At 39.4% G+C, this 15,418-nt stretch overlaps 1 protein-coding gene across 11 annotated transcripts in view; it reads left to right on the top strand.

Moving 5' to 3' along the window:
* Nucleotides 1–15,418, top strand: part of BIN1 (bridging integrator 1) — a 157,070-nt gene that overhangs the window by 123,976 nt on the left and 17,676 nt on the right. For 5 of the 11 annotated variants that reach the window (XM_042452084.1, XM_042452073.1, XM_042452099.1 and 2 more), the window contains 3 exons: nucleotides 7,468–7,596; nucleotides 12,239–12,349; nucleotides 13,564–13,587. The exons of 3 other annotated variants lie outside the window; for them this stretch is intronic. In XM_042452084.1, coding sequence (XP_042308018.1) covers nucleotides 7,468–7,596; nucleotides 12,239–12,349; nucleotides 13,564–13,587 — 264 coding nt within the window. Of the gene's footprint in view, nucleotides 1–7,467; nucleotides 7,597–8,583; nucleotides 8,665–12,238; nucleotides 12,350–13,563; nucleotides 13,588–15,418 lie in introns of all 11 variants that reach the window. 3 more of the 11 variants (XM_042452144.1, XM_042452126.1, XM_042452117.1) reach the window with 2 other exon arrangements.

The raw sequence follows: 15,418 nt of genomic DNA, 5'->3' as shown, positions 1-15,418 counted from the left end.
TTAAGTTTGAAGCATTATGTGTCTCATGAAATTTCTTCCTGAAAAACTATGCAATCCTTTGCATGCCCTACTGTTGCCAGTTCAGCAGGTGGCAATTGCACCTTTCACTGAATAGCAGAGGTATTAGCTTCTACTCAGTGAAAAAAGAGTGGGAAATGACTGAGATACAAACTCGATGTAAAATTATTTTTATTATTATCCAAAGATGAATATTTTATTTTTGCCATTATCTCAAGTTTTCTAAGATACTGTATATGGTGTATGCATAGCTTTCATTTAACCTTTTTCACATTCACATTAGTGAGGCAAAGGTAGGTTTGTTATAATATTTAAAGCACCAAAAACCTTTGTGGGGAGATGCTGTGCTAGTTTAAATTGTAACTGGTCTGTCAACTTGGTATGGAACTCTATCTATGGGATATAAAAGGACGCCTTGGAAAATATTTAGTGTAACTGTAGTTATATATGAACAGTGTGGAACATGTGCCTCTCCAGATGTTGTTGGACTGTAACTCACATCAGCCCTAGTGAATGGTGAGGAAGCGTGGGACTTGTATTCCAACAATATCTGTAGGGACACACATTCCTCATCCCTGATGTAAGGGCTCTGTAAAATGGTGCAAAGTTAAGAGGCCTAACAAAGGTAAAATGTTAATCCTGACTGAATAGTTCCAGTGGTCTAAGACTAAAATCTTTGTCCTGTTTTATCTCAGAAGTGTTCTAAAAAGTTCTAAACAGATGCCTTTGGACATGAATTGGAAATACATTAATACTTTGATATGGAGAACCTTGAGGATTCCATTATAGCATTCCATTATGAAAAAATAACTAGATGGCCTCTTGGGGTGTTTCCTGATGTAGTCAGCTTTCCAAATAGCTGATGGGTGAAACATTTGCTTTTCCAAGAGAGTTATTGCATGCATTGTTGGATCCAGGATGTGAACCTCATGTCTACTACTTGTTCCTGGCTGCAAGTTCTCTATTCAGCTAGGGTTACTGTCACATTCCATGTATCTTTGACTCCTTTCCCTTGCTGGATTGAGAATAGTTTTGGAGGCAAGGAACTGGTGCACTGGCTATCCACATCTACATGTCTTTGGTGCCAGATTTTGCTAATTCAGCCAGCCAGTAGAATTTGGGATGGTTCAGATGGCACTGCCAGGGTCCTTTCAAAAACGTAGATGGTTACTGTAGTGGAGGAATGGAAGAAATTTTGGATGTCCATGTGTTTTAAAGTTCCATCTCCCAGAAGCCTCAGTCAACATGGCTGGGGACTGTGGGAGTTTAATTCCCAAATGCCCATGGTGTTACCCATCTCTACCCTAATTCTGAACACCAAAACTGTTATTTTTTCCTTTGTAGTACCTCCTGTTGAACATTTTGTTTCAACACTACTGTTTGTACTGGAAATGCTATCTGGAATTTCTTTTGACACTAGCGCCATTTATGTTTTGCCCATCCTCTTAACAGGTGGCACAGAGTTCATCCTCTAGACATTTATGTATTGTATAGGGTCATCTCTTGCCTGGATGAATGAATATTTCAGCTTCCCATGTGGACAAATCTTGCAGAGGAAAGGTTAATCAATGCAGATATTTATATAGAGAGTCTTCCTGGTTGCATTTTTCATGTTGTTTCCACTTTCTCTTCCATCCTATCTGTGTCATTACCAGTATATACTTGTGTATAAGTCGACCTCATGTATAAGACGAGGGCAGTTTTTGGGCCCAAAATCATAGATTTTGATATGACCCATGGATAAGTCGAGGATCAAACACTGGGGCATGTTACAAAAGATCTAAAGGAGGAAACAAAGCACCACTGCCCTTCCTACATCTCCCTCTCTGAATCTCTCCCAAGGGGTCACAGTCTCAGCATGGAAAGTGGGGAAACTAACCTCGGCATGTGCACACTCTCTTCCCTTTACCAAAAGCATCTCCAAGGCTCATGGCTTGCAAAACAGGATAGAACCCCTCCCTGCCCTTCACCACCAGGATTTCCAAGGCTCATAGCTTGCAAAACGGGGTAGAACCCCCTCCCCTTCCTCTGTGCCTTTCACTCCCAGGATTTCCAAGGCTCATGGTTGTTATGTCTTCTTGAATTTTGTAAGTTCTTTGCCATTATTTTCCTTTGCTTCATCCTTTAGATCCTTTGTTACATGCTCCTAGATTTTACCCTCAACTTATCCATGGGTCATATCACAATCCATAATTTTGACCCCAAAACTTGCCTTTGACTTATACATGAGGTCAACTTATAGTCGAATGTATACGGTACAGTGGACCCTTACCTTATGTGGGGGATCCGTTCCAGACCTCCTCTGTGTAAAATGAAAAACGCGTATGCTTGGGCCCCATTGAATACAATGGGGCACAGGTGTGGTGGAGCACGCACCATTCATTATATTGCTGTGTGGCTTCAGTGTAAGCGGAAAGTCACGTATAGTGTGCCTGTGTATGGCGCAGTCGCACTGTATGTACAGTACCTTGTTTCTGAGCTAGAGGGTGGGGGCAAAAGTTATACTACTTCTGTGTGAAAAGATACAACTTCATGGAATTTTAAACATAATTCATAGAAACTGCTATATCAATTGTCTTTTGTCTTTTGGGGTGATGTTTTCAGTGATATAGTAATATGCAGTAAGATAAACTAGCCTGGAACAGTGAAACCTGCATTTGAAGGAACTATGATAGCTTCATTCAGTTGATTAGTTTCTGTGTATACACAGCATCATGCTGGCTACCGTATTCCTTCGCTGATGGGTTTAAAAACCCAACAACTCTATACTGAGCTCAGGACCACCACTGAGGGGTAGAAATTTTAAGCATCTGTCAGGCCTCAACATCCTATGAGATTAAGTATCAGTCACAATTGCTTGCCTTGTTTTTCTAGGTTGTGGTGGGTTGGCCTTGTGGTGTGTTTGTCACTATGAAGAGTCGTAGCTGTTTCTTCCCCATTTGGAAGAGGTTGCAGCTGTGACTGCTCATATTAGTGCTTTCATTGATGGTGGTGGTAGTGGTGAAACACCACTAGTTCTGCCTAGATGCTGAAGTGAAGGAAGTGTGTAGCATATGCAGGAACCCCACATACTCAAAGCCAGACCTAATTTGGCTATATCATTCCTGGAATTTTACAATTTATTCTCCTTCTGGGCAATTACATCCAACTCCTTTCAGAAGCATCATAAGTATAATGTAATGTTTACCATGTAACTTTTGTATGTTGCATACAGGTCTGTTCTCTACTGTGTAGTATTTGTTACATTCAAAACCTGCCTTTCCATTTAAGAATACTCAAAGTGGCTATCAACAGATAAATCTATAATAGAAAAGTAGCAAATACATAGTAATAAGCAAGATATTCAGTAATAAGAAGGAACTATGGATGAGCTATGTCTCTTCTTCCTTTAAATCAAGTTGAGTAATATATGGCTCTCCTAATATTAATGGATTGCATCGCCCTCTTAGCATAGTTAACAGTGAAGTGGGAGATGTAGTCAAATTACACCTAAAAGGCCATATTTTCCCCATCCTTGGCTCAAATGGTACTACTCCAGTGATAGAACACTCTGCCTATGCAGGGCCTCCTTGCTTGTGATCTAGGAGACCTAAATAGTTGCTATTGACTGGAGAAAGGTTTCTTTTTTTGAGAGTACCAAAGGTACCATGATGACAACAATTCCACGCATGTTGTACCCATTTACTTTGCTGCATTGTAGAGCAGGTTATTGAATCACTACAAAACCATGCAAAATGTGTGAACACCAATAAATAGTGATTAAGAATTTAACCACCTCTCTAGTACTTAAAAAAAATCTGTGTTAAACACTGCCACCAGCTGGTACTTCTCTTTCATTGCATATTTAATGTAACCTTTGATAGAAAACCATAGACATGTAACAGATACAAATGTAAAAGACCATAAAATGTTCAGAATGGTCATCACACAAATCTTGTAAGAATTTTGTATGTAATGTAAGCAGGGCATGATAAAGGCACCTACAAAGAAGTGAATCTATTAATCACTTAGGAATATTTTTAATAGACTTTAGCATAGCACAGTAGTTTATACCAGCAGATACAACAAATTGCTAAGTTGGTTGTGTTGAGGAAGAAATAGAATCTAGAAAACTTAGTATGAGTTTTTGAAAGCGGATTTGGCAGTGCTGACATACTGGAGTTCAGCTAAGCCTTACTTAAGTTTGTGACTCATCGCTCTCACGCTTTCCCACCCCGTGCAAACATTGTCAGGTATCTGAAAAATGCAGGCAACTTCCTGTTCTACACCTGTGTGTACTTTAGCATTTATTGTGAATAGGAAAACCAATGAAAATTACTTTTAAAAAAGGGAAAGGAATCTGCAATTTCATCAGTTTGTATTTTTCTGTTTCATCTGTTTGTATTTGAATTGTGTAACTGGATGAAATCTTAAACATTATACAGTCAGCCCTTCTTATAAACAGATTTTTTATACATGGATTCAAGCATATACGGTTTGAAAATGTTCAAAAAGAGTATAAATTTCAAATATCAAACCTTGATATTCCATTTTTTATAAGGGACACCATTTTGCTATGTCATTATATTTAATGGGACTTGAGCATACACAGATTTTGTTATACACGGGGGATCTTGGAACCAAACCCCAGCATATAACAAGGGTCCACTGTAGTTCAGTTTTTTGCCCGTGTAGATGAAAGGGTCCATCAATAAAATATGAAGCATTTTTTAAATGACAAAAGGGAAGAAAAATCCATATCTTCTTAACAGTTTTTGATAGAAGAATACTCTATGACTGACGAGACTTGAATCAGTTAGGAAAAGAAATAGCAAGCAAAATATAAGATGTTTCAATATGGCATAGCAGAATGTACAGAGAGATGGAAAATCTCCTCCTTCAGTTGAATAGACTATTTTGATGGAGTAACTTCTGGAATTATAAGGTAACCATTACTTGCAGCATTGTCTGAAAGCTGGACAATCAACATGATGATGATAATTGATAAATAAAAATTGTTTGCTTATGCAGCAAAAATGTGTCTTAATTCTCTGAAGATGCTAGCCACAGATGCTGGCGAAATATCAGGAATAAACCTTTCCAGAACATGGCCACATAGCCTGAAAAACCCACAAAAAACTATGTGTGTTAATCTGTTTTTTGCAGAGCTGTAGTGTGACTTTAAGTGATACTATTTTTTAAACACCTCTTGAATAAATGCAGTGATATTTGAAGAGTGCATGTGAGGAAATGGAGTCCATTTGTCTCACTCCAGATAGCACATCCCTTCTCTCCAGAACAGTGAAAAACAGCAGCATATCACCCAGCAGTGACCAAAATCCTTTCCAGAGTTGAAAACTATGATTTGGCTGTGTGTGAGGCAAGGTGCCTGTGCAGGTAGAAGCCCATGTCCTCTCATGCATTGACTTCTTTAAGAATGACCTTCCCAAGAGAGCCAAATACACCAGCCATTTCCTTTTCTTCACTACTGTATGGAAAAATGCTGATCTGTTTCTACTGATAGTGATACTTCATCTTGTTCAGCAAGCCTGATTAGCATGTCCTAGAATAGACTTCAGGCTTCCAGGATCTACTTTTTTTATTGGAACCCTGAAGTCCACCAAACTAAGCTGGCACAAAGTAGTGCAGGGAGGATGTATGTGTAACTTTAGAATTAAGAAACAAAATTAATCTGAGCACATAGTTCTGATGGGTAATTTATTTTCAGAAGCAAAAGCTTCACTCATCATTCTTGCATACTAAAATCTATTTCTTTTTCCTCAATTTTCTTCAATTTTTCTAATTCAGAAATTTATTTTTAAATTTATTTTATTGTTGCTATTGTTAAAAAAATAGCAACAATGGATTCTTGTTATTCTATTGTGCATTAGCCAGCACTCTGCTGATCTTCCCAATCTTGGTTCTTCCCATCCCTGTGATAGAATATATGAAGAATTATTACCCAGAAGGCATTGGCAAATCTGTCAGTTTTATGTTTTCCTCGCATTCTTATTTTGCAATTTTGATATTTCATTCCACTTATTTCCCTCCCCCCACCCCTCCAAAATCAGAATTCATCACTCAACTTTGCAAACTTTAGGAAACTCTAACTAAAAACACACAGCAATGAAAGCTTTAACCAACCCCACCAGCCAGTTTTAAAACATACTGTATATACTGGACTATAAGTCGACCTCATGTATAAGTTGAGGGCAGCCGACCTAGGTTTTTGGAGTCAATTTTTGGACTAAAATTTCTAGACTTATACATGAGTATATACAGTACTGACAGATTGCTGTGTCATCTTGTTTTTTACACTCAGGTATGTTATTGAAAGAATCAAGGCATGTTACATGAAGCACCTATAAGGTAGTGTGGCACTTTGGAAGATCTGACAGAATTAGCCTTGCTGACAAGTGTCTAGTTAGTTCCTACTAATTATGTATTTAGCTAGTAGACACAGTTTCTGGGCAGGGCAGGGCAGGATGACAAGAAGTTATTATATGCTATTTTGACAAGGAAACATTTTTTAGAATATTTGGTAGTGAAATACCATTGAAAACAACTTACTGCTCTATTATTCTACCTAGAAGTATGACTCAACCCTGCAAATGTAGAATTTCTTAGTATGTTCCATTGGAGAGAAGATCTGGAAAGGGAGATGAAGGAGAAGGTGAAAAACTACACCTTACGATCCAAGTAAAAGTTAAAATATGAAGTGCTGCTGATCCTCCCACATTGTTAAAAGAAAAGAAAATCTGCAATGCAGTGTGTGGTAGGAGAAGAGGGATTCCCAGACCAGCATAATGTTGTTTTTGTGACATCTGTGGAATCACACAGGAATGCTGTGATTCCAGAAAGAGATGGAGCCAGTTTCTAATGGCTTGTTTCCCAGTTATGCCTCAGCTGCAGAAAACTCATTGGAAGTGATGCAGCTGACATAGTATGACTCCATAAAGTTTGTGTTTTTGTAATGTTGGAAGCATGCCTTTTAAAAGAGAAATCAAGTCTAGCTGGCTTGGGTATCTTCTTTCTCAATATGCAGATAAGTATTCATGCTAAAACTAGTGCTGCTGTCTTCCCTAGCTCCTCAAGCACCTTTTCTTGCAATATGTAAATCCCTGCCTTGTTATACCAGAAGGTTGCATAGATTCTAATTGTGTATGCATGACTTATCATATGCATATTAATTGTGTTACGCTTCTCCTCTGCAGAAGGGAAACCTACCCACGATCCACGAAGTGTAACTAATGATTCTTTTGGAAGTGTGTGACTGTTTCTCCCTCCTCCCACATGTGTTTTGATTTGTTTTTCAACCTCACTCTAGCTCCCCTCTATTTGTGTGTGTTTTTTAATTTTTTGAAAAAAAAATATTTGAATTTTTTTTTTTTTTTTGGCTAACCTGGTTCCTGTCTCTGGTTTTTTGGGTGTTGCTGTCTGTGCCGTCGCCATGTGTTCGCTTGCATGCAGTTGAGGAAAGGCCCTCCCGTGCCGCCACCTCCAAAACTCACTCCATCCAAGGAGATGAAGCAGGAGAACATCATCAACCTGTTTGATGACAATTTTGTCCCAGAGATCAGTGTGACAACCCCCTCACAGGTTAGCTTCTCCTTCTCCCCTACCCTCTCCTGTCCACTCTTCCATATAATTCATCCTCTTCTCCTTCCTCTTCCTTTCCCCTTATTAGAGGTGTCAGGCCATGAAAACTGCTCAGTTGGGTTTAAAGGTGAGAACTGGCTTTGAACTGGGCCAAAAGGGCTGTGAGAATTTCTCTCTTTAATATGTACCTGCACTGACCTCATGAGAAGAAAATGCTATAGGAATAAAAATTTCTATGCTATGATTTATCATAATTTTTGGCCCCCATGGTTTATCTAAAAATGTGGGGAAAGTCATGCAAGCTGGGGTAACAGTTCTGGGTAACTGGCCAAGATGAACTCCTTGGCTCATATGTTACTCCCTCCATGTGATTTGTGGTGATGGGGGTCTCTTTATTTTTGAGATTCCTAAAAATATGAACCAGTACCAGACTTTCTTAAAACTCTTTGCAGAGGTAATCTGAAGTACCTGTTTATTTTTAGCAGTGTCTACTGTTATAAAACTCTCCAGGGCTGGGGAGCTGACTTCACATTTTGCTTAACAATAATTCTAAAAAATAATTGGGTTTTTTGTCAGTGACATTATATGCTTTGGAAGGAAACTCCAGATAGACCAGTCCTAATCTCTTGGCCTGAACTTAATTGTTTTAAAGGCATTAATTTCCATGAGCTTTTCTGAACTCCATGGCCCCTTAAACTCATCTTTTATACTTGACAAAACTCAAACATTGCCAAAAGGGGTCACTAGGCAAGTGGAAGCACCTACAGTGCTGACCTTTCACAGGGATTACTTAATCTTAGTCCCTATGAAGGAGAAAAACCAGCCTGACCAGTTTTCTGGCTACATTCTCACAAATCATGCTATGATCACCATCATCACCATTGTGATAGCTACTTTTATTTTTTGAAATCTTTATTCATAAAAAAACATTGAGTGACACCTCTAGCACTTCTTTTTCCTGACTCCGCTCTTCCTTCCCTATCTCAGCGCGGTGGCCTGCGGCTTTTACCTCTTCCTCCTGTTCGACGGCTGAAACGTTGTGCGAGGGGCCTGGAGTTGGGAGAAAAGGCAAGTGTAGGTCACAGGTTATGAAGGTTGTGGGGTTACCTCACAGAGAAAGTTAGAGAGTGGCCATTGAGCTAACAGTACTTAGTGTGTTAGGATTCTCTACTGAGGATGGGGAGGAAACAAAGATGTAAAAGCTGACACTTTACTAGCTTTAAATCTTTTTTGAAACACTACCAGTTGATTACTGCTACTCAGTAATTTAGAATGTCATTGTGATAATTTAACACAATATTAAACATGGTTTACTTAGAGCAGGAGTATGCAAAGTTCAGCCTGTAGACTGCATGAGGTTCCATATACATCTTCTCATCAGATGAAAAACAAATTGGTGTAAAAATGGTGGATATTGCCTCCAGAAGCCTTTGGGAAGTATGATTGTCTATTTAAATATTATTCTCTCTGACCTTTTAGCCATTTTAAAATTGGAAATGACCAACCTATCCATTCCTGTTCTGAAAAAAGGTTATCTGGGGTCTCAATAAGGCCTGTGGATCCAAAATAGCATTTAAATTGCCATTGTCCTCCTCAGAGATTTCTGGGGATGTGACTGTCCATTTTCATGATGAATTTTTTTCCAGCACAGGGTGCAGCAGTATGGATGTGGCCCTGTAAAGTATGTGGCAGAGTTAAAATGTCATCCCACTCTAGTGAAGTTGTCCATTCTTACAGCAGGTCATAGCAACTATAGAGGCATAAATCAGAAAAGTAACAAACCTTTACATATCTCTCAGTCAGACACTCTTTAGGTAGATGCATGTATAGAATTCTCCTTTGAATCTGCAAGAGAATGATCAGATAGAAAGTAGACAAAGAGAATTCTATGGCAAAATTACTGTTTTTAATGCAAAACACTACCATTAGTGGTGGCAGCATACATGAGCAGAGTTTTATTAGTTAGGGTTACGAGGGTTTAATAATGAGATCATGTAGTTGGCCCAATGCTATGAAGGATTTTGAAGAAAGTTTGCAGAGAATGGTCATGCAAAAATGTTATATCCAAATGCAAAATAAACCATGAATAGATCTGTAAGAGACAGGGAGAAGCAGTTCTCTATGAGGCTCTGCAAAATCATTGCTTCAGATGGCAGATTCTGGAGGCTGTCAAAATCTGACTTAATGTACTGCATTTTTATGAGTACTTTTTATGAGGCAGGAGAAAGGGAGGCTGTTTGGATTTTCTGTTTCAGGTGCTAATAAGTCACAGCAGGTGAGGGGGGCTCAATTTGAAATGGTGGGATGAAGTGCCCCCCTGCTGGGAGTATGCAGTGTTGCTATGGACAGTCTTTTCCCTTCTTTCTATCTAAATGAAATCCTTGCAGCAGATACTAGCAGCAAACCAGCAGGCTACAGATAGTAAACTTGCTTATTTAATTCTTGTGAAGCTAATAAACTGGGGGGAGCTGTGGATTTAGACTGGAGAAAGGGCCAGTGGGGAGAAGGGTTTAAACACCCTCAGTGTCCTACTTCCCCAGTCTTCAAAACATCTCCATCCATGGAGCAGAGATTTTCCATGTCTTGTTTAGTTTAGCCTTTAGTGACAGACAACAAACAGATGTTATAGTTATTACCCCCCTGAAGACGTCAGGAGCATGGGATAACAAGAAATCCCATGGGGAGGCCGCATGGAAGAGACACTACCAGGGAGAATTGTACTAGCAGGGTAACAAAGACTAAAGCTTGAGGACATTTGCACTGGGCAGGATTTTTTGGAGAAGTGGACTGGGCCCAGTGCAGGAGTTCTAGTATGAATCCCATGCTTCCTTTGATACTTGAGAAAGCCGTGGGCCACTTAGCTTTCCATCCTTTTCCACACCTATCTTTCCTTGTAGCATGCCTCAACAACTTTCACACCATATTTTGTATTCTCTATATCTGTTTAAAAAAAACAAACAAACCAAAAACAATACTTGTGTGAACAGAGCATTCAGCTTGGAGTGTGTTCAGAATGCAGGATACCTGAATCGGAGGACAGCTACGTTCTGAAGGAGTCTGATTTTCCAAAAGATGAGTTTGGTTCCTAGAGCAGGAGCCACTGGGAAAACGTAGAGCATTGGGGTTCCACGCGCTACCGTGGAGTTTCTGTTTGTCACTGTGTTAATTATTTGGGAGAGAGGGAAGGGAAACTGACATGAAAGGGAGCTTATGGATACCTGGTGCAAGTGACAGGTAAGGTTCCAGCTGTTTTGATTTGCCATTATTTTTTTAGTAAAGCACAGAAAGTCTCATGCTGTCCTCCCTTCAGAAGGAGCCAGTATAAGAAATTGTGGGGTGGCAAATAACTCTTACTGCTGAAGCTTTAAGGTTTAATTTCTTTGAGTAGAGGGAATGCTAAGTCAGAGAGCTATTTCCATCTCATTTTAGTGTCGACAGTTTGTTTCCACATCAATGGAAAGTAGTGAAAAGCAAAGCAAAAGTGAAAATATGAAGTGCTGCTGATTTAAAAGACCTAAATGACAGCTATGTGGAATACAATGAGCTGGGAAGTTCATGTGTGGAAATTATAAAGGCTGTGGCTTCAAAACAGTAGGAACCTAGGATCTAGCAGATGGAGTATTTATGTTTTCATCACGGGTCTGAGGTATTTGTTTTTTTAGTGTTCTCAATTTGATTCAGAGGTTACATACACTTGAGTAGACCAGAAGATCTATCCAGAGTTAGTGTTAAGGAAACTGATTGTATAGCAGAGTTCTGGTAAAACACCTCTTAGTAGATACAACTTCTTTCAGACTCAGCAGGCTGGAAAAAAAGGATGGTTTACCAATTATCTTAAAAGAATATGGGCATTATTTGCTGAATGCAGTGCCATGGACTTTATTATTGGTGATATAAAAGCAGTGTGTATGAATGTGGTGTTTGATAACCTCAGTTACTATGATAATACAGCTTTTACATGATAAGGAAATCTCAATCTTTCTTTTTAGATTAGTGTTAATATCAGTTCTTATATATTTGATATTGGATGGTGTATCTGGTAATTAGTACTGGAAATAACATCATACGGAAATAAACTATAGACAGACCAACAAATAAATGCATTGCAGAGCTTAGCTCTAAACAAGGAAGAATGTACTTTATTCCTAATAATGGTAGTACTGGTGTGCTGACAGGCTAGAGCAGAGGTTTCAATTGAATGTTCACATTATATTGCAAGTTAAAAGTGTCTGAAACTTAGAACCAACAGTTGTGTTGACAGTTATGGGCCCATGGATTTTAGGTGAGACTTGAAACACTGAATTCTGAAACAGACTTTAAGTCCCTGGTTAAAAAAGTCACAGATGATGGAGAACTGAAGAGGATCCTTATTGCCTGGAACTGTGGCATGGGAGGTATGCTGAATGGTAACACAAAAACTGCTCTGTGAAATGGTGGTGGTTTATTTCAGGATTGTATTTGTGCAAACACCTAGAACCTTTTGTGGCAAGTGGGCATGTTTGAGCATTTGGATATTTTTGTACCATGCAGTTTTATGTACATCTTTTACACCTTCAGCTCTTGGATAACACCTTCCGCATACCATCTGCTGCTTCTGTCTGACTAATATGCAGTACTGCTTTTCTTCCTTAATGCTGCCAAGTTTGATGCTCCTGGACCCTTCCAGGAGGGAGCCAGCCTATTGGATCTGGATTTTGATCCCATTAAACCAGATAACAGCTCCATAGGGAAGTCACCTACACCTGCAGCTCAGGTTGGTTTTCCGTTGCTATTGCTTGACCACAATGAACTGGTAGACAATAGAGATGTCTTCTGCTCAGAGGTTTGAAACATATGCATACAGGACTATTTACATAATGCTTTTATGTGTTTGACATATATCTCACCCATCCTTGGGACAATCCTGCAGGTCAAGTAGATGAGTGTTTATTATCAGCCTCATATTACCGAATGGAGGGCTGAGGCTGGTGGATAATAGATTGCTTAGAGCTTTATATGGCCTCATAGAATCCACGTAGTTACTTGGTTAACATATTACATCAGCCGGCACAGTTCTTAGAACATGTGCCCAATTTTGAGAGGTTTCCTTTCATATTTTTTAAATTAATTGTAATAGGAAACTAATCTCTGTGAAACCATAATGTTGCCTAGGACTGAACTGGATGACTACTTCTGTATTGTTCACCTTCCTTTTTGCTTCATGGCTTGTGCTATCACTAGGGGTTGGGAGTTCTTCAGGGAATTGAGTTTCCACAAAGACAGTCAAAGAAGTGTAAAACCATTTTAAAACATTGTGGATTAATGTGGTCCCTCCAGATTGCTATGTGCCATGTCTGCATTTTTGCCCAACTCCAGAAAGATTTTTCAGCCACAGATATGAGAGTTGAGCAAGTCACAACACCTTAAGATAAAGATTGGTCGTCTTGTCAAGTGTAGTCTAGGCCTGGTACATACCTTTAGGAATGTCCAGCTGCCAAACCATATGGCTTCTTTCTGGAATAAAAAGAACCTGGTGTTTCTGGGTTCTTTTTAAGGAGCCGGAGTGACATCGCAAGTGCGCCACTAGTATACCCGCGACACACGGCGACATGGGGACGCTGCATGTCACTTACATCACAGTGGCAGCACCCATGTACACAGGATGCCACCATTAGTCTGCCACCACTCTGTACTAGGGTTAGGGACTGTGTGGTTGGTGCACGGTCCCTAACCCTAGTATCGCTGCCACCATGCCCCTTTTGGCCTCTCTGTCTCGGGCCCTAGTTAGCCAGTCTAGGCAATCTAGAACAGTAGGCAGTATGCTTGCATGTAATATATTACTAAATCATTTTATAATTTATAATATGAAATTAAGTTGGAGTAAACCTGATCTGTATATGAACATTTTGTATGCCTTTTGCCTTTTATGCTGACTGATTTAATAAAGTTTCTGTTTTTTGTTCCAATTGCTTTTTTTGCTATGCTTAGTCTTTGCCTTGGGATTTATGGGAGGTAAGATTTCTGTTAACCCAGCTCTCAGTGCCATGGACCATGTGGTGCTTACTGTGTGCAAGTATTATTTTCCCTGTCACTTTCATGCAAAGATTGTTATTCTAGTTTTGCCCTTCTCTTCCCATCTTCTCAGTATTGATCTAGTTTGGCATGTTACTGTGGTCGCCTTCTTTCCTTGTGTCTGATAATCTGAGTAGAAGTTTACACATCCTTTGCTTTGCTATTAACATGGTCATAATGACATTTACTGAAGCTTAAGCCTTGCTGCTGCAGAGTTTGTTGTGTAACCTCACTGCTGCTTTATCCTTTTCAACAAACTGCTCCCTATCTCTGCTTATATACCATGCAAACCTCTCAACTGCCATCCTACTAATCCTCATCCTACCCAAGTGCAGTCTGTGTTGTCTTCCTGCAATGGGAGCATCTCTTTGTTAGTTCTATAGAAATGAGACATGTTTTCTTTCATGCTATTTGCCTGAATATTTAGCCAGGAATAATCAATTTACAATCCATGTGGACATGTTGCTATGTATGTTTTTGTTTGCCCTCTGTTCTCTGCTCACAAATTATCTTTGTCCATTGTGCCTGTCCATTATCTGTTACCAATACTAAGTTTGTGGCTTCTCAGGAAGATACTGCATAAGCTTTTAAATGGTACATTTAAATGTACGTATTGCTGCCAAATAGATGCGTTTGAGGTGCAAATGGCCTTTGGAAAGAACTAGCCCACTTGGATTTTCTCAGTTAATCTTTTGTCCAGTGGCCTTATCTGTCTCCCTGACTGAAGCAGTTCTTCTGTTGATCTTCTGAAGCATTTTACCTGTTGTCTTTCCTCCCTACATCTTCCTCACTTGTAAAGATTTATCTCCTAAGCACCCTGAAGTCTCCAGATCCTGTCTGATCTTGGAAGCTAAGCAGTGTATGTCCCCATTGGTGGACATAGGACCACTAAGGTGCTGTAGGCTATATTTCAGAAAGAGGCAGTGGCAAATTACCTCTGCGTATTCTTCACCTAAGAAAACCCTCTGAAATTCATAGTGTTGCCATATGCTGACTGACAACTGGAAGGCACATGTATGCATTATTCTATTGCAGAGCTTAACAGCAATGAAGGTGGAGCTGCCCACCAATAGACAATTATTTGCTTAACTGTTACTTAATCTATTAACTGTGAACACACCTGCAAATTACCAACAAGGATACCCTCTTAAGGTACAGAAGAAAATGCAAGATTACATATTAGTTAATAAGTGGTATCACTTACTCTTAAAAGGAAAATCGGTCTTTCATGAATCCATTCTATATGAAAGCAACAGAGGGAAGTGAATAGGCTTAAAAATGAATAGAATCATAGAGTTGGAAGAGACCACAAGGGCCATCCAGTCCAACCCAATATGTACTTAACTTGACTCTCAGTTTTCCAAGTTAAGTGTTGTTGTCTCTTATTAAAATGGATGATCACAAATGCTTAGTTGACGTTTGTACAGACCAGTGAGTAAAGTTTGCAGACCTGTTTGAAGGATATCTGAAGGCTTTTGCTTCAAACAGGTTGTAATTATTAACTATTAAAATTAGAGAGTGGGAGAAGGAATTAAGTACTTATGACCCTTACTTAAATAGAGTAATACCAGGGGACTCTGGTTTGATTCCTTCTGTATAAGTGGCAGCAGCCCAGTCATATGTGGCAGTGAGTGCCTTGGCAATTATTGTAGTAAACTACCATAATACCCCGTGGCTTCTCATGTACTTGAAGTCACCTTCAAATATGGTGCCATGTGAAAACAAGTTCCACATTTTTTTTAACTATATGCCCTTAACTATCCCATCTATA

The sequence above is a fragment of the Sceloporus undulatus genome, chromosome 1 (genome assembly GCF_019175285.1).
Source record: "Sceloporus undulatus isolate JIND9_A2432 ecotype Alabama chromosome 1, SceUnd_v1.1, whole genome shotgun sequence".
Lineage (NCBI taxonomy): Eukaryota > Metazoa > Chordata > Lepidosauria > Squamata > Phrynosomatidae > Sceloporus > Sceloporus undulatus.
The sequence above is the reverse complement of the archived record's forward strand: the minus strand, read 5'-3'. Positions and strand labels throughout refer to the sequence as shown.